This window comes from Hevea brasiliensis, chromosome 2, assembly GCF_030052815.1.
Source record: "Hevea brasiliensis isolate MT/VB/25A 57/8 chromosome 2, ASM3005281v1, whole genome shotgun sequence".
In the NCBI taxonomy this organism is placed as follows: Eukaryota; Viridiplantae; Streptophyta; class Magnoliopsida; order Malpighiales; family Euphorbiaceae; genus Hevea; species Hevea brasiliensis.
The window spans coordinates 90,406,236-90,427,003 of record NC_079494.1 but is presented as its reverse complement, the minus strand read 5'-3'; the positions used below and the strand labels follow the sequence as shown (position 1 = coordinate 90,427,003).

General features: G+C 33.1%; 1 protein-coding gene and 1 pseudogene across 1 annotated transcript; one reads left to right on the top strand and one right to left on the bottom strand.

The window, feature by feature from the left end:
- The first annotated feature begins 582 nt into the window (after positions 1-582).
- On the top strand, positions 583-2,078 carry LOC110663330 (transcription factor MYB80). Its single transcript, XM_021822589.2, has 3 exons — positions 583-879; positions 981-1,110; positions 1,206-2,078. Exons 1-3 carry the CDS (start codon positions 747-749, stop codon positions 1,924-1,926), a joined length of 984 nt encoding a protein of 327 aa, XP_021678281.2. The 5' UTR covers positions 583-746; the 3' UTR covers positions 1,927-2,078.
- Positions 1,862-7,175, bottom strand: LOC131173769 (proteasome activator subunit 4-like; annotated as a pseudogene).
- Positions 7,176-20,768: the final 13,593 nt, after the last annotated feature.

Genomic DNA, 20,768 nt, shown 5'->3' with positions numbered 1-20,768 from the left:
TATTAGCCAAAATTTTGATCTCAGTGGTCAATGCTAATGAAATATGGAGTACAATTGCATCACTAATCCAACGTTAGCAGGGAGATTAGAACTCAAAACCTTCAAAGTTTGAGGTTGCAATCACACATTAAGTATGGAGTACAAATGAAATGGTACAGACAAAGCATAATACAGTTAGTTAGTTAATTAGTTATAGCAACACTTACACATCTCTAAATGTCATGAATGCACAAGACCCACACGTGCAACAACCTCAGAACCTTTTGAGTCTGCTTTACAATGGTGGTATTGTGTGAGCAAAGCAAAAAGCCAACCAAAATTTACAGAAACTTTGTGAAAGCTGAAAGCAGTCAATAAGAGAGAGAGAGAGAGAGAGTTGACCGGGTGTCTTGTGGGTGAGCTACCAGCCTAGCTCTCACACGCTCAATAGCGTTGAATTCTTTAATAAAATCATGCACCTTTGATGCCTATTTTTCTCTTTCCCATACAAACCCATGCAATTTGGCAACCTTTTCCTTATATAAGAATTAACCACTCTCCATTTCTTTTCTCACTTTCACTTGTTTTCTTTATATTCCTTACCAAAACTTTGCCACTACACTATTTCTCTTTTTACTTCATCCTTTTTTTTTTATTACACTCTAGCCTAAGTACTAGCATTTTTTAAGGAGAAGAGGGTTCCCTTTTTCTTTTTTATTTTTTTAATTTATTTTTGGAAAAGGAAAAAAAGAAACCCCACGTAAAAGATGGGTAGGATTCCATGTTGTGAGAAGGATAACGTGAAAAGGGGGCAATGGACTCCTGAGGAAGACAACAAACTCTCCTCTTACATCGCCCAACACGGCACCCGGAACTGGCGTCTCATCCCCAAGAATGCTGGTTTGTTTGTCTGTTAGGTTTAGATTTTAATGCTCATTAGCACACAATTAAGTGTGCTTGTGTGTGAATAATTCATTGTGCCTTTTCTTTTATGATTTAAGGACTCCAAAGATGTGGGAAGAGTTGTAGGCTCAGGTGGACTAATTATCTTCGTCCTGATCTCAAGCATGGCCAATTCTCCGATGCTGAAGAACAAACCATCGTCAAGCTTCATTCTGTTGTTGGCAACCGGTACACACAAATGTCTTCCTAATCCTATTGTGAAATTTAAACTTGCTATGGTTTCCTTTTTCATTTTGACGACTATTTCCTGAATGGCATTGTAGATGGTCATTAATAGCAGCTCAGCTTCCCGGCCGAACCGACAATGATGTTAAGAATCACTGGAACACTAAGCTGAAAAAGAAGCTTTCAGGTATGGGTATTGATCCTGTCACCCACAAACCCTTCTCACACCTCATGGCTGAGATCGCCACCACACTGGCACCGCCACAGGTGGCTCACCTAGCAGAAGCAGCTTTGGGTTGCTTTAAGGATGAAATGCTTCACCTGCTCACTAAAAAGCGCATCGACTTCCAGCTGCAACAGCCGAACTCGAATGCAGCACCAGGGAACACCACATTGCCTTACATTGTCAGCAAACATGATGAGAATGATGATACCATTGAGAAAATCAAGCTTGGTTTATCAAGGGCTATGCAGGAACCTAGCATGCTACCACCAAATAAGACTTGGGACTCAGCTGGTGCAACATCTGCAAATTTTGCAGGGGAATGTAGTGATTTCCCTGCATCAATAACTGGATTTCAATGCGGCCCGTCTTCTTTCGGTAACGAAGGGGCTGTGTCACCGTGGAGCCAGAGTATGTGCACTGGAAGCACATTTACAGCAGGGGATCCACAAGGCCAGTTGCATGAAAAACTAGAGCGTGAAAATGGAGAGGATTCTGAGGGAGGAAAAGAGATCAGGAATGGCCCCAGCATATTCAATACAGACTGTGTATTATGGGATTTACCATCTGATGTTTTAATGAATCCTATAGTTTAAGGAAGTTTACACGGCAGAGGACGCAGCGACAAGGCACCCTACTAACGAGTAACAATAAACTTATAATTCCAATGACAAATGAAGCAGATGTAAATAAAACTCCATTTCTAAATTACACATTATTTATAGAGAATTACACTAATTCCTTCTAATCTTCCAATCATTGAGATTGCGGTTCTTCCAATCATTGAATTCCTGTAAAATCTTTTTCTTTGCTAGAAGAGTAACACATATCAAGCAAAATATGATGAGGACGAGGATGTATCAGCTAAAACCTGCAAGCATTGAATAAGCTAAAATTGATAGGTGAAGTAGAGTTTGCAGGAGGAAAAAAAAAAAAAAGAAATTTTAAGTACTCTAAAAATTAGTACCACAAAGGACTAGTTTTCTGAATATGTGTGACCGTATCAGAAGCTCGTTCTGTCAGAAATTGAACCCAATTTTCGTCTTTCAGAAGTTTATCAAATTCTGCATTTGCTCCTTCACTCGAATGATTATGAGCAATTGATGAATTGAGGCAAATGTTGGGGCACAAAATGGACAGGGTAACACCTATAGCTTCCCTTACTTGCGCCATGGAAAATTTACATCAAAATATGACCATAAAAACAGCTGCATCTTTCATATCAAAAGAAGAGCGGAGAAATATAATTGTGGTTTTGATCCTTTTATAGATCATTTGCTAAGAATGATTTTTTCCCCTCTTATGTTTCTTATCCTTCTTTTTCTCTCTCTCATTTGTTTCTTCTTCTACTTCTCCATGACAAAATAGCTGCCAAAATGTTAATAAGTAAATTGACAATACATGAAAATAGCATGCTTACTTGGGTTGACGAATGGCACATATTACTCATTCAAAAGTTTACTATGGAGCTCTATCTCATGCAGCAGCATTTTTTGCGGGGATATTTCTATGAGTGCAGCTGAAAGAAAAGTACAGCGTTTTGCAACAATGATAATAGTCACAGCAGGAGGTAAAGATGTCATCAAGCAGTCCAAAATTTGTTGCCTCAGAAGAGGAACTCAGGTACCATATTTTCCTTTTCTAGTAACTGCATAGCATATACAAGCTGCCCACTCAGGAACAGATTCCACTGATTGAGAAAGAATGATATTCTGCAAATGAATCATTATTCGCATGCTACAAAAAGACCATTGACATCAGAATGCAGCACTCTGGCTAATGCTTCGGCAGCAAAACATTGCTTAGACCTTTCCTTCGATGTACTTTTAAGTACCAGTAAAACAGGCAATGCCACATTCTTGTATTAGCTGCTTAAAAATTCAAGCAAAATTCCAGTAAAAAGTATCATTTCCTAGTAAAGAAATCCAACTAGGAGTTCGTGGCCAGGAAGCTGAAAATTCAAAATAAAAACAGGTGATTGATTTGTCTGCCAAGCTTTGAAAAGAAGAATTTCCATGATTTCCTCTAGATGTGCTATCAGTATCTGTGATTATATGAACATGAGAAAGACTGTTCAAAGTATCATTAAAAAATCCATCTTCCTGAAAAATTTCATTTAACGCCCCTTCAAGAGATGACTTGGCACTCATGTGTAGCTCCCCAGAAAACACAACTTGATTTTCAGCTGGAAATTTATAGGGAGATTCTTTTAGAAGAGTATTCAGAGCTGAGATTGCAAGTATCCTAGTATGAGGAAGTTGACCTTTTAAATTTTTTAGCAAGTGACCTGAAAAGGTATGAGCAAGACAATGTTGAAAAAGCTAGTTTCATTTCATCAATGGGAGGAATGCTAGTAAGCAAGCACAGAGGTTATCCATAAGCCAACAAGAAAATTACTAACCAGCAGTTTCACTCAGTATTTTTGAAGAGAAGTTTGGATCATTTCTAGATGTCATGGCCAACAAAAGCAGAACTCCATTAGCCATCTGGTTATACCTAACAAGGAATAAAAGAAAGGAATGAAATTGAGCCCATATCCAAAGAAGAAAAACCATATCTGAAATAATGATGCCAATATCAAAATAATTTTGAAATTCAAGAGTTTATGTGATCAATAATTTCAAAATCCATAAACTTCCAGTCAAAATTGACTGTATTTGCACATCAAAGGTAAACCTTAACCATACAATTCCACACATTATTTATGAATCCAACGTTTTACCGGCCTTCACCAATAGGCCAAAACAGTTCACAATAGAGTCTAGGCATTCCAACATGCACAGAATTTACATAAAAATTAAAAAAAAAAAAAGAAGAAGAAGAAGAACAACAAGAAAGAAATAGACAAGCATTCAGAAATATACCGCCAATGCAAGCCATTAGAATCAAAACTCATAGATACAATCTGAGAAACCAAATCCACAAAGTGTGATCCATCTACATGAATGTCTGAAGGCCTGAAAATGGCTCTAGATACTCCAGAGAAGTGGGTGATGTACTCGACAAAAATCTGTTGGCTCTCAAAAGATAATAAAGAACAAGAAATTCACAAATACAACATATAAAAGAATAGATATGGCAAATCTTACTTCATTAATTGCTTCCTGGGCTTTCAGTGATTCATGATGTGAGCTACAAGATAAAGCAAAGGAAAAGAAGGAATCTACATGATATATAATTAAAAAAACAACTGCAAACTAAAAACCCATGCAGGTATAGCCACACAATTGAAGAAAACAGCGGGGTTGCAAGATCACCTTGAAAGAATTTAAAGAAGAAATGATGATAATGCTTTTGGATCCTGAAATGAAAGATACGTATCAGAGGATAAAAATTTTCCAAAAATTTGTTTCAAACCGATTTGTGTTGAATGACTACCGATGTCAAATGCTTAAGAACTATCTGTGTAGAAAGAACTGCACAACAACCTAGGATGTATACTCTGAGGAATTGGGGTTCCGTAAGTTCTCAGTAAGAGAGAGCACACACTTTGAAATCATAGATGGCCATCTCTTAATCATCTTCAGCAGCGCTTTTCCAGCAACTCTGGACACCAAGTCAGCATGTAAATTAGACACCATAAACTGATAAACACTTATTGTTAATTTGCTAGGTATTTGAACTAAACAAAATATATCAGTTGCAGCAAGAAAACAGAAAAGAACCAAGAGAAGTGACAGATCTATAAAAGCCACATATAAAACAAAGAATATACACACCAGTAAAGCAAGTGCCAAAACAAAATGCTTAATACACCAAGTGACGGCTTGGTAAACAAGTTCAACAAACTGAAGAAAATCACATGCAACTCTATCTCCCCACACCCCTCTCCCAAAAAAAAAAAAAAAAAAAAAAAAAAAACAATGTACATGCCCATTTTCTCCTGAAAAAGACAGCAAGGTCATGAGCCAGACCGGTTTGATCATATATGGGTCACAGGATACTGGAGAACTTACAACAAACAGTTTCATAGCTATGCAAAGAGAGGTTCAGTGGAACTTCCACTAAAAGAACCATATTTTCTGATGGAGAAAAATTTTCACTTGTACGAAACAGATGCCCATCTAGGCCTGAAAACCAAGAATAGATCCAGTATTTAAATGCTAGGCATTTAATGCAACGTAGAAGTGACAATACAGGGCAATCTCATAATAAGACTTACTGCCTTTTCTTTCCTTTAGAGTGAGATGACACAACAAAATTTACTGGGCGCTCTATAAAAGCAGCAGATTCCAACTTCCAAGCCTGCCTGTGATTTGAACACTCATCATACTCCAAACTTCCTATTTGAAAAGAGGAAGTCAAAAATAGGCCCTGATGAAATCCTACTCTAAGCAGCATCAACAAAGTTCAAGGAATACAATTCATTCAGATGTAAAGCCTGTTACCATAGATGCTTAAGGCATCCATGATATGAGTAATGAGTATTAATAGGATGCTGTCATCTGATTTTTCCTCTAACAGCTACCTGCCAGTGCATAAATGATATTTGGAAAATCAGATCCACTGTAATTGGCAGAATGAAATATGAATGAATTCCAAACTTAATATTACCTGCAAGCTGTGTGAATAATCTTAGCAGCTTTTTCACGCAGTTCAATGCTGCCCACAGTTGAACCTGTTGCTCCAGCTATGAAGAAAGAATTATGACTTGGTTCTTCAACAATGCCATTCCAGGAGGATGGTCTGAAATCAGTTAAGCAAGATAAAACACCTTGCAATGAAGAATCAATACGCAAAGGAGTCATTTTCAAGTGCTTTTTTTCATTTCCTGCTAACAAAATGCATACAACTAGCAAATAATTATAGTAAAATAACATAAATTTCAATATATTGAAATTCTATGAAAGAAGTTGCATGATTCCTAACTTACTACTATAAATTAACTTCTAAGGCAAATGCCAATGATATACAGCAAATTTGACATTTGTTTCTGGGAAAATACTTGATAAAATATCTTGATATGCTGAATAAATGAAATCAGGATAAGGGGACATCATTATAGGGACTTTATAAAAACCCATTGTTCATAAGCACTGTCGTTGCCCTCACTTAGAAGAGTATAAGCTCTTCAAAATAAATACGCAGGTCACCATAAAAAAAAAAATGAAAATAATGAATCAGTATTACCTGGATCAGAGTGGATTTTGTTTTGGCATATTCTCAAAAGATAATCTAAAGCGGATTCAAAATGAAGTTTCAAAAGTTCATTTGCAAACTGAATTTCTTCATCGTTCGGAATATGCCACTTGGTGCTATCAATTTTTCATCATTGTTATAATCTTTTGTGCTGATCCATTCTTCCAATTCTTCAGCAGCAGGATGGCGCAACATACACCTTACAAACCAAAATTTGCGGTTTGTTAATTGATTAACAGTGGAAGAAACAAATAAAAATAGTTGGTTGAAATTACATGTTCATATCGAAAGCTATAACTTACTTGTGCTGATCAATAGGACAATAAAGAACCACACTTCCAAGCAGGGATCGAAGAAGATGATCACCAACTCCATGAACCTGTCATGTGTAAGTATTCAGCATATAAAATATAATAGAACCATGATATATTCAGCAACATATATGACAAGCATCCTCCTCCAAATGCAAAGGTAAAGTGAATGACTGAATGTTCAATTTATGCAGTTAACAAGTCGACTAGAGACAAATTGAAACCTTCCATGAAGGAGATTCAAAAGCAGAGACAATAGCTTCTTTGAATTGAACCTTGTAACGAAGAAGGGCATGACCTCCATAGTTGATGGCAACTGACAATATCTTCAATTGATAATCAATTGCTGTTTCAAGAGCCGGAGAGAGTGTCGGTTTTGCCTGGGAAAGAATCAATCAACTTTATAAAAAGAAACTTATAGCAAGATAAAAGTTAATAACTTATTTATTTTGTATTCTCAAAAAAAAAAACTTATTTATTTTGTATAATTCTCTCACTAATATATGATTTTCATAATAAATATAGAGTTAATCATTAAATTATTGTTAGAATAGTAATCTTACTATTCGAGTTAATTCTAGCGCTTCAAATTTATAGGGTAAATCTTAAATACGTATAAATCTAATTGAATCTTATAATTTAATAATAAATCAGGTAAATCAGAATCGATCTATCAATTCTATAATTTTTTATTTTTTATTTTTATTTGACTTATAAATTTAAAATTTAATATTTAATATTTCACTTCTATTTTTACTGTGAAAATTGCATATAACAGATTTCTTTAACTATTTTTCTTCTACTAGCAATTCTTTTTCCTTTCACTCCTCTTTTATTTTCTTTTTTTCTATTATATACTTCTCTAATTACAATTATCATGATATTTTATGTTAGTATGTTATGACCTTGTAATTTAACCCACTATTATTTTTTATTATTTAATTATTTGTTTAAATTTAAATAATATTTTCAGTGTATTATAACATAAAACTACATAATATAATGAGAATATTTTGTTATATTATAAAGCATCTTTTTCATTAGCTAAATTATAACTCTATATTTGTTAAAATATATTTTTGTTATGATATATTTATTTTTTTTACAATATATATATTTTTTATTAATTTTAAAATTTTTATCAAATCTTGTTATTTAATTCGATTCTTGATTTATAAAATGAAGATTTTAATTCTTAATTTGATGACTATAGTTATAATACACAAATTTTTATAATTATAAAATATGTAACATATTAATAAACTATAGAAGCTAAGCAAGAAAATAATATTTTATTTACCTCATTTATTTTTATTTAAAAATTAATCATAATTAACTCCAAACAATGTTTATCCCCCCATTATTTTACTTTTAATAATTATATATTATAGTAATTTTTTTTAAAGTAATTTTTAATGTCAAAAATATGTTGACTGATATTAGGGATGATAAGATATCCTATCCAATTAAACCTTAATAAATGAGTTTAGATAATATATAATCGAGTTTGGAAGTTATTTGAATTTGAAAAATAATGTCTATAAAGAGTTTTGATCAGATTCAGATTTTATATATTGGGTATTCGTTATCTAAACTCATTTATATAATATTTAATTAAATATATAATTCTAAATATTTTATTTTAAAAAAAAATAATATTTTATAAAATTATTATATTTTTAAATATAAATTATTAATAAAAAATATATAAATTATTAATTAAAATATATAAAATTAAACGAGTTCAGGTATTTTTTTTAATAATAATAATTGAGTTTAAAATAAATTTGGATAGTTGATAATAAATTCTAACCGTGCTTAGATGAGTTTGAATTTTGAGAATATTAATCGAGTTTGAATTTAATAATTTTTGCGAATATTCTACTCATTGCATCACATTATTTTTTATGCAATTTTTTTTATTGATAACTCATATAATAATTTTATTTATTTATTTATTTATTTTTAAGTAAAAATTGCTAAATTTTTAAGGTCGTTATGAAATATTTACACCGTAATCTCAATTGCTTTACAGTAATTTTTTATATATTAATCGATATAAATCTAGACCGAGTTGATTCATCATGGGAGGATCAATTTCTTCCTACACTGTACTGTTTTGTTGAACTCGCATAATTTCTTTTTATTTAATTGGATTTGAGGATATAATTAATCACATAAAGAATGAAATTCATTAAATATAATATAATCTAAAAATGTTAAAAATTGCATTGCCTTTTTCATGTGGAAATCTGATTTTAAAGAAAATAAAAAAGTTAACCTGCTTAGTAGATAAATTTCAGAAGTTAATGGAACTTAATGAAAGTTAATGAACGTATAAATAACTTTTTATTATTTTTAAAATTATCGTAATTAATCTTTTTATTATTATATTTGCTATTAAATAGAGGTTTTTTTTTTCTTCAATTCTTCACCATGAAAATTTCCATATGAAGATAAGGTATCTTCTATGATTAGTTTGATTTTAACTCATTGTGTTTTTATTTTATATATTTTATCATTAGATTAGATTTCAACGATAGTAATTGTTGATAGATTGAGCATACAACAATTTTAATCAAAAAAATCAAATCGAAACAATTTAATTCAAATTTTTAGTTTAAACAATTCAGTTTGATTAATATTTGGATAAATTTTTTATTTTTATTTCGATTTGATTATTTTTATAAAAAACCAAATCGAACCAAAAATCACTAAACTACATCATTTATGCTACCTATACATACACCATATGCCCATTCATTCATTCTAACCATTTTTTTTTTCCTTAGACCACACACCATAAATCACCAAGCATCCATTCATTCTTCATGTCATCGTGGCTTTTTCTTATTGTTCCTTGATTTTTCTTTTTCTTCTTCTTCTAAGATTTTTCTTCTGTCACTGATCACTAGGAAGTTGCTATACCAAAAAGGAAAGTTGAGATTTCCTAAGAGAAAGGGAAGAAACTGTAATTGTAGTTTATATACGTGAATCCAATATTGCTCTGTTAGTAGTATGTCCTAGAGTATATCATTTTATATGTATCTTGTACATATTTTATTAATAAAAGGCAATTTCACTTTTCTATTTACATAATCCATTTATGTGTAATTAAAAAGGACCATTGATATTTTATTAGAAATTATATTCTTAAATTGTTAAGAATATAAGTGACAGTATTTCTAGTACAAAGTATCATAAATTAGTTCACAATCGAAGATATTTCACAAATGACATAACTTATCCAAAAAGATTATAATCTTGTTTGTTCCCAAAATATTAATATGAGATATAAATAAGTTTGAGTGGTGAGTCTCATGCCACATAACAAATATAATAGGCACTTATACATGATAATTAGGCCGAACCAGTGACGCTCATGACAAGCACATGGAGTTTACTCTTGTCAATGCATTGTCATATATCATATCAGTGCATATAATCCTTAGACCTGAGAAAATACAGTTATCTTGTATATAGGTGGTTTGAGTTTGTTACTACTTTCATACTCGTATTGTGTATGGGTATATAGGCATGTGTTGGCTCCTACTAGTTATATATGGAGATAGGTGTTGATCAAGATGGAATCTGTTACTCTTTGTAAATAGGGATAAAATCCTATGTTTGTATAATTGTTCTTGATGATTTAAGTTCCTGGCCAGGACAGATAGATTTAGTCAGAAAAAGATTTCTGACAAGAAAATCTAATTAGTCAAGAATTGAAATTAAAAGAGAACATAATGTTCATAGCGAATAGAGTTTGACATTAACCATGACTTCAGCTGGAATTGAGATTTTGTAACGGAAACATTCTAGTGCATGGTAACATATGATTAAAGGTTCATTTAAAATATTCCTTATTACTGATTGAGTGGCCATGGCATGCTATGCTAGGTGTCAACCATGGTCTATGATATGCCTGAAATGATTTAGAGAAATCATTTAAGGTAAGAAAGAGTTCTAATGATATTATGGGATAATATCATTTATCATTGTCAATAAGTAATGAGCCTAGTCAGTCACACATCTACACAAGTTAATCACCAGGTAAAATGTGATTTAATTGATTAATTAAAGAGTTTAATTAATTAATTAAATAGGTTTGGTTTGTAATAAGATTGCAAAGTCCCTAGCATAACTTGAAACCAAATCTAGTGTCGCACCTTACCCCTCTGTAAGGCATAACATGATCCCGTAGAATACTTAATGAACTACCGAACTTCATCTACCGATAACTCATTAAGTACCCTACAAGGCATTTTAAAACAATTTTCTTATATTTTGGAAGTGGTGAGCATTTTGGTAGGAATTAAAAACCATTTATTCAAAGTTTAAATACTAATAAAAATTTTTGTCCATTTTAATTTTGCCGCAAATTTTATAAAAATTTTGACAGAGTTTCGTTTGTATTTGGAGAAAACAGTTTTTCAAATACCTGAAAAAAAAAAAAAAAACACTTTCAATAATTTTCTCAACTCCCAACCTTCAATTAATCTCAAATCAACTCAATTCAATTCACTTCAAAATAATTCCACAATCCAAATCAAAATTTATCATCTCAAAATATTTAATAACTTCATTCACAAGGCATAAAGTATGAAATTCACAAGTACAAATATTAATCTACAGAAGGAAATCCAAAAATAATATTATTACAATTTATTTTACAACTGCTCAACTTTACATTGATACATAAAGCGTTATAATATTTACATCAAAATTAACTACAAGGGTATAAAATAATACCCGTACAAAAGATCAGTGTGGTCCTCAATTCAATAGCAGCTCACTCTGCTGCTTTTTCCTTGCTCTTATCTGCGACAGCAAAATAAGCTATCGCTGAGTATAAAAATACTCAGTGGTGCACAATAAAAATTTAAAATACAATACATAAATCATTCCTTGATGAAATACAATTTAGTTAAATAATTTAATAAACACAGTGTTGCCAAAATCATACACAACTTAAGCCATAACACAAAATTTCCGATCAATGCCGTATTGTACACCACGACAAAGCAATCTACAACCCCATTAATCGAAATCAATGAGGGAGGTGGCTAGCTAGCTAATGAGTACTCATCCGATCTCAACCTCAACTGGCAAGCCAGAGAGGGAGGAAAATAAACCATCTCAACCCCATAAATGGAGGAGGGATAATGTGATACTATCATGCTAAGTGTGAACACAAAATCAATTCAAAACAATTATTTAAATAATTTATGAGAAATCTGATCAATTTCCAAAGTCATATTTGCGATCATAAAATGGCAACACAATACATAATTAATCACAGAAGTCGAATTTTTTAGAATAAAATATTTAAACAAGAATTATTGTGCACAGACCTGACGTGAGTCGCCTCTAGGCCTTGACTCAGTCTCTCAGAGCTTCCAAGTCTTTTTTAGCTGAAACACACAGTTTCACAGTGTTTCAGTACCATAACTTAGCATAAATCCAAAAATAAATTTAACTTCACTTTTACCTAGCTTTAATGTGCTAAATTCGACGTTCTCGAAATTTTTGTGTTTCGGGTTACTATTCACCACACTATTTAAGTCAAATTGTTGACTTTTTAAGGCTTAATAGGTATGGGAACTCCAACTTCACCCACATACCATATTTTGGTCATTAAATTTGTTGGTTTTGGTCATTTTCTCAAAGCTTAAGTCCTTTAGGCAAAATTGTCAAAATTTCAATTTTGGTATCCCTAGTTGCACTGTTCCATTGGTCATTCTACTATTAGAATTTGGCAAACCTTTCTTCATGAAAATGTTCCTTATTGTCTTAAGTTTATTCTCCTTTTTGAATCACTCCAATTGGAGTTTTGTAGCTCAAGTTATGGCCATTTGAACCATTGCTGCCGGATTGGACACAACCCAGATTTTCTGGGCAATTTTGGTGCTGGCAGTTTTGGGTCACCAACTTGGGGTGGCCAAATGGCTTGGTTGTTGGCAGAATTTGGGTTTGTGTTTTTCATAAAAGTTTTAGGTCTATATCTCATCTAACCACTGGTAAACTTTAGCTCGAGTTATGACCAAATAAACAAACACTGTTCATTTGGTCAGTTTGTACAGGGATAGACTGAGATTTTCTGAATTGAGTCAATTTGTTCACTAGGTTTTGGTCACTTTTTGGGCATGGTTCCTAAATGAAAATTGTGTCATTTAGTGTCTATTTTCATCCCCAATTGGTCCCATACGAATTGGACTTGTAAAATTTAATTTTTGGTCCTTCAAAGTTGACTTCGTCATGTTGCCAGCAGCATGACTACACTCCCTCTGAATTTAGCTTTAATTCCAACCATTCCAACACAACTCATTTGGTCACAAATGGCCATTTTTCACTTCACAATAGGTCAAAGACATCATTTACTCATTTCTCACATTTTTTATTCATAAACTCTAATGTTCAAAACCCTAATTCACCAACCTCATGCATTTAACCACATTTAGTGCTTTTAATCCTAACCATTCAACTAAATAAAGTTTCTAAACTCATTCAAATCCATCAAACCATGCAAAACACAGTCCCCATCATGCTGGCCAAATTTCAGTTTAGTCCTTTACAAGTGTTTTTATTTCATTACTTTAGTTTCTAAGCTCATTTCAATAACTAAATATGCATTTGATTAGATAATTGGTAGTTAGAAGACTAACCTTTGCTTGGAGGGTTTCTAGGCTTTCCTTTATTCAATTCTTTCTTCTTCTTTTTACTCTCTAATGTTTCCTCAACATGTAAGGAGAATTTTTTGTGTTGGGACTTTGCGAATTTATGGGATAGAGTAGGGAAATTCAAGCTTCTTTTCCCTTAATAATGGTGGAACAAGGTGAAAGAATGGGGAGAGAGAGGTGAGGCGGCAAGTTTGGGTAAGGAAGATGACTTTTCTTTTTCTTTTCTTTTCTTTTATCTATTTTAGCTTATGGAAGACCCCCAAAAAAATCAATTTAATTAATTTATTAATTATAAAATTTATGGCATCATGCATGATGTCATGCATGATGTCATCTCCCTACATCTTTTTCATTTTCTTTCTTTCTTTCTTTTTTTTCTCTATTAGTTCTTTAATTTAATTCTCGATTTCGAAATTTTCTTTTTTCCGATTTTATTTAACAGTTAGGTCAGGAGTCAGCTCTCGGGGTCAATTGACCAAATTGCCCCTCGCCGGTTCATCCCGGTTTGCAAATAATTCAATATTTCTTTCGGCTCCCTGACGTAATTATTTGACTAACTTAACAGTTCTTTTTCATGATTTTCTCTTTTCCACTGTGTTCATAAGGGTCCTAAGGACCGCAGCGTCACATTTTACAGTTCGAAATTTGAGTTTAAAATGACTTCGCAGTCCTTTTCGAGAAGGTCACCCATCGCTGTGACTCTCGGCTCGTTTAACTTCTTATATTCTGTTTTTCTTATTTATACTTAACTAATTGGCAATTACTAATTATTTTTATTTATGGCTTCTCTAGTTGTCTTAAGTGTGGTTCTAATCCCCTTAATTGTCCGGACCGACACCGGTCACCGGAACAGTGAAATATACCAGGCTATTCAAATAGGGGTGTTACATCTAGGTTATTGGATGTATAGCATAAATTAAATTTATATTTAAATTATGTAAATATGAATTTAATTGTGAGAAATTAATTAATGAAAATTAATTAATCAATTAATTTATATTTGATATAAATTAACTTGAAGAGGAAAAACTATAATTTTGGGTTGAGAACTCAAATTAAAAGTAAGGGTAAATTGGTCATTTCACATGGTGACACATGGCACCATGAGATGGTGATACATGGCACCATATAAGCTTGCCATTTGTCTTCCAATCATACAAGATGATAAAAGTCAAGATTCAATCTACCTTTGATACTTGGCTTGATGAGATTAAGTCAACAAAAGTAAGATTAAATCAAGTGGTGAGATGCGGCAAGGGAGTTAGTGAAACTTTGACCTAAATATAAAAGCAAAAGGAAGAAGAAACAAATCCCTCTCTTCCTCTCTTCAAAGTGGACGGCAGCCATAGTCTCCTCCTCCTCTTCTTGCTTTCTCAATTAATTGAAAGAGAATCCTTCCATTTCCTTTGAATTAAATTTGCTAGAAAATATTTCTAGTCTTTCATACGTTCATACACTCTCACTAAAGCATAAACCCTAAATTTCACATGGTTGACAAGGCTTGGGAAGTCAAATTGGGGCTACCATTGGTGTTCTTGTGGTGGACAAGCTAGAGGGACAACATTTGGGGTCCTAAAAGCATCCTAAGAGTGGAAAATTGCATCAATTGTACACCAAGAGGTAAGTACTCAAAATCCCTCTTTTTAATTAGGGATTAATGAATTAATTTGTTAACTCATAATCTTAAATGGCAAATGAAGATTTTAATACATGCTAAAATGTGTTTTGGTATGCTTATGAGCATTGAAATTGATTAGGTATAAAACATATGGTATGTTGTATGTAACCCTAGATTAAAGTTTTAAATTTCAATGCTTAAATGCCCTAATTTCCATGCTTCCATGTCTTCAATTGGTATCAGAACTACTATATTTGCCATTTACATTGATTATGAGGCATAATTGTGTGATTGGATGAAAATTTGGTTGATTTGAAGTTGGTTCGGATCAAGAAAACCCTAGAAAATCAAACTACCACAAGAAACACGGCCTGGACCGTGTTATGGGTTTTCACATGGCCCAAGGTGTGTTTCATCATACACGAGGCGTGTTGATGTGCGCTCAGGGGCGTGTCGCTCAATGACATAGCCCATGTCCCTCGCATGCCTCACCCCATGCCAAAGACTGCATTTACACGGGGTGCCCATGTTTTTGCGTGCCTAAAACTGTGTAAACGTTACACGGGCTGTGTTCTTCGTTTAAGGGGCGTGTTGGGCATGTTGGACTTGATTTTTTGGGTCCATTGTGCAAATGTTGTGTAATTTAAGGCCCATAATTAAGCTCAAAGCTAACTAAATGGTTTAATTAGGAATTTCAATCACACAATTAGTTTATGAAAATTGTTTTCATGGAATTAAATTTGGAAAAAGGTTTCTAAATTTAAATTTATTTGAATAAGATTCAAATTTGAATTTTTCTTGAATATGTGATATTCAATTTAATTTTTAAGCATGTATATTTTATTTAATTATTAAATTTTAAATATGCATGATGAATGATCATGGACAATAAAAAGACCAATGTGATTGGATTTATTTCTTTTATTTTTTTTTGGAATGTAAAATAATTAATTTTATTTTAGTGGCTTGTATTATAAATGTTATGATAACTTAGGACGTAATTTCATTTATTTAAGGATTTTAAAGTCCATATTCTTGTATATTCACCTTGGTATGCCAAGGGTTACAATGTAATTGGATTACAAGAAGAATAAGGAGGTCAAGAGCATTGGTGGGGCCAGTGGGAGGAAATCAAGATCAAGGGTTGATTTTATGCTCCTTCAGTAACTCTTATAAAATGAATGAATGAAATACACCTAGGAATGCCCTATTTCAATTCTTAGTGGCTCAGAATTGAATTCCTTAGAAAGTCCATGATCATACCATATTATTTATTTATCCATGTATGCATGTATGAATATATACAAGCATATGATATATGCATGCCAACTGGATAATATGCAAAGTGAGACCATAATAGTAATTAAGCCGATCAAAATCTTTCAAATAAATGATTAAGTTGGAAATGGTATAATTATTTTAATTATATCATGGCCCTCCATTGAGGCAATTATTTTAAGAAATTTTAAATACTTGCATTATTAGCTATATGAGCTTTGAAATGATGCATTTGTTTAAGAGATTTTCTTAAGAATAATTGTTAAGCATAAGATGTTGTAAGTATGTAAATGGTTGGTGGCCAATAATGAATGTGCTTGAGGTCATTAAAATTATTTGCATGCCTACTAGCTCAATGGGATCAACTTAACTAATGCAAGATAAATCAAATAATGGATGTGCCTAAGATTTTGAGGATTAGGGGCCAAATAAATGATTGAACCTCACATGAGATGTGATGGGCAAGGAGTTGCTCACTTATAGTTTATTGTAATTCCAATAATGGATGTGCCTGAGGATGATTAATAAGACTATAAGAATTCAAGCACCCACTAGAAATCCATCCAACTAGAATTTCCGTTTCCTACTTTGGAACTGTAGGATTCGCTAAGTTAGTGGGAGGACTAATTTGATTAAAAGACCATAATCATCTTGGTTAATTACTTTATACATTTACTAATTAATCTTGTTATTTTTGAAGTTTATTTTATGATAATAATGAGCACATAGCAACCACCACCATCTAATATCCTTGCGAGTATACTTGATCATAATAGGTTGACAGGACCTAATCTTTCTTATTGGCTCAGAAATTTAAAACTTGTCATGAACCTAGAACGTATAGGATATGTTTTAGATTCAAAGATTCCTAGTCCCTTACCTCCAGGGGCCACTCCAGAGGAATCAGAGACTTTGGACAAGTGGAAGGAGCATGATACGAGAGCCAGATGCTACATGCTTGCTTCTATGACTAATGAGTTACAGAAGCAACATGAAAACATGCAAAGAACGAATGAGATCCTTCTTCACCTGCAAGAGTTGTATGGTGAGCATAGCAGGAATGCTAGATATGAGATATCTACACAGCTATTCCGCATGAGGATATCAGAGGGATAGAATGTAGGAGATCATGTCCACAAGATGATTCTACTCATTGAGCAGCTGGAACATTTGGATTTTCACATGGATTTCCAACTGCAGACAGATTTGATCCTTCAGTCCCTACCAGAGTCATTTGGGAATTTTGTGATAAATTTCCATATGACTAAGCAAGAATGCACTCTGGCTGGCTTACTTAACATGGCTGGCTTACTTAACATGCTGGTTATTGCCCAAAAGAATATGTAGGGCAATAAAGAAAAAGAGGTAGCTTTGGTTGCTTCTTCTTCTTCTGCTGGAAAGTCCAAGAAGAAGAACAGTAGTAAGAAAAAGAAATCTCAAGTTCCTAGACCTTCAAAGAAGATAGCCAAACAGAAAGGCAAGACCGAAGCTAACAAAGGCAAAGGAAAGTGTTTCTACTGCCAGAAAGATGGGCACTAGAAGAGGAACTGCCCAGAGTATCTTGCTTCTCTGAAGGACAAGAAAGATAAACCTTCAGAAGGTATGTCTATGTCTTATTATTTAGATTCTGATAATGCTCAGAGTTCATCTACAGCTTGGGTTTTAGATACTTGTGCTAGTTCTTACATTACTTTTGATATGCAGGAACTAGCAAGTAGTAGCAGCTTGCAGACACGAGATGTTAGACTCCGGATTGGCGATGGCTCAACTGTTGAAGCTTTAGCTATAGGATCTAAATCTTTGTACATGTATGGACATGTTTTGTATTTAAATAATATTTTGTATATACCTGATGCTTTTAAGAACATCATTTCTGTATCTAGTTTGACTAGAAATGGTTATGAATTTCAGTTCACAAATGATGTTTGCAATATTTATTTTGTAAAAGAATATGTTGGCTTGGGTTATATGCATAATGGACTTTATTATTTGGATAATAATGTTAAATACAAATCAAATACAAGCAATCTAAATGAATGTAATGCCATGATGAAAATCAACTCAAGTTCAAAATATATTTAGCACTTAAGATTAGGTCATATTGCAGAAGATAGGATTGTAAAGCTAGAGAAAATAGGGATTTTATCCTCATTGGGTTCTGAACCTACTCCAACTTGTGAATCCTGCCTTCAAGGTAAAATGACTAGATCACCTTTTGTTGGACAGGGGTTAAGAGCTGAAAATATTTTGAAACTTATACATAGTGATGTATATGGTCCATTTAAAGAAATGGCTAGAGGCAATTTTCATTATTTTATTACCTTCACTGATGATAAACCAAGGTTTGAGTATTTGTATTTGATGAAATAAAAACATGAATCCTTTAAAAAGTCCAAAGAATTTAAATCTGAAGTAGAAAATCAAACAGGAAAAAGTATTAAAACTCTTCAATCAGATCGTGGAAGTGAATATTTAAGCACTGAATTTGATGAATACTTGAAAGAGCATGGCATTATTTCCCAGTTGACTCCTCTAAGAACGCCACAATTAAATGGTGTATCTGAAAGGAGAAATCATACCCTATTAGATATGATACGCAGTATGATAAGCTATACTGATATGCCAGCCTCCTTTTAGGGATTTGCACTAGAATCAGCTTTTCATATCCTGAATAGGATTCCATCAAAGTCAATCTCTTCCACACCTTATGAGATATGGCATGGAAGAAAATCAAGTCTTAAATATGTTAAGATTTGGGGTTGTCCAGCTTACATTAAAAAGCTGAAGACTAATAAATTGGAAACCAAATCAGAAAGGGATTGATTTGTTGGGTATCCAAAAGAAAGTTTTGGATATTATTTTTATTTGTCTACATCACAAAAGGTTGTGGTAAGTAGAGATCTCATATTTCTTGAACAACAATTTATTTAAGAAGGTGAAAAAGGAAGGCAAATAGAGTTAGAATTAGAGAATTTTGACCAACCAACAAATCAGATGGATATAGATCCATCTAGTCAACCTATGCCTATTGATGAAATATCTACAATAATTCCTCACAGATCAACCAGGATATCTCATCCACCAGAGAGATATGGTTTTCTTCATGCAGACGAACAAGAGTTGTTTGCTCATGAAAAAATAGATCCTGGAGATGATCCTTTTACCTATGAAGAAGCTATATTAGATATAGACTCTTTTAAATGGATTGAAGCTATGAAATCCGAAATTGATTCTATGCATAAGAACCAAGTTTGGGATCTTGTTGACCCACCTAAAGGTATTGTACATATAGGAAATAAATGGGTTTTCAAGAAGAAAATTGGTTCTGATAGAAAGGTAGAGACTTATAAGGCAAGGCTAGTTGCGAAAGGGTTTCACCAAAGGCAAGGAATCGACTATGAGGAGACTTTCTCGCCCATTGTCAGGCTTAAATCAATTAGGATTTTATTAGCAATAGCTGCATACATGATTATGAGATTTAGTAGATGGATGTCAAAATAGCTTTTCTCAATGGAATCATTGATGAAAATATTTTCATGGAACAGCCTAGGGGTTTTGAATCCTAAGATAATTCCAAAGTGTGCAAGCTAAAACGATCCATTTATGGGTTGAAACAAGATTCGAGGAGTTGGAACATCCATTTTGATGAAGCCATTAAGTCATTTGGTTTTATAAAAAATGTGGATGAACCATGTGCATATAAGAAGGTTAGTAAAAGTGTTGTCACTTTCCTTGTCTTATATGTAGATGACATTTTGTTGATAGGCAATGACATAGGTATGCCGACAACTGTCAAGGTATGATTGTCAAACACATTCTCCATGAAAGACTTAGGGGAAGCAACCTATATTCTTGGAATTCGCATCTATAGATGTCGCAATGTGTTTTGTGGTCGCCTGGATGAACACTCACCGAAGTGGGAAGAGTGAGGAGTCTCCACTTTAATTTTGAGAGAAATTAAAGAAAACTATTTGTACAAAAAGATAAATTAAAAGAAACCACTTCAAGAACAGAGATTCTAGGTTCGAGGTCCATATACAGGCGAGGAAGGTGTTAGGCACCCCACCTCGTCCCTCTATGAGGGTAAACAGATTTAATATTATGCTCTTTATAAATTAAAATCGGAAGTTAGGGGGGGTTAGAATGATGATGTTAATCCCTTTGATAAAAGGGAATATTTGATTTTTCACTATTTCAGATTGCCCAGATACATAAGTACATGAGACGACCCTTAGTGAGTTAGTGTTGCGTAGCGGTTTTGGTTTATAGGGTTATTTTGCATGTTGTGTTATTTTAGTTTGGATTTGAGAGAATCCAAGTAAAAGCCTCTCCCGATCTTTAGGGGTAGTCTGTTTAAAGTTTGAGTGAGAGATCTCAGATAAGAACTCTCCTCTGATCTCCCCATATTTATTAAA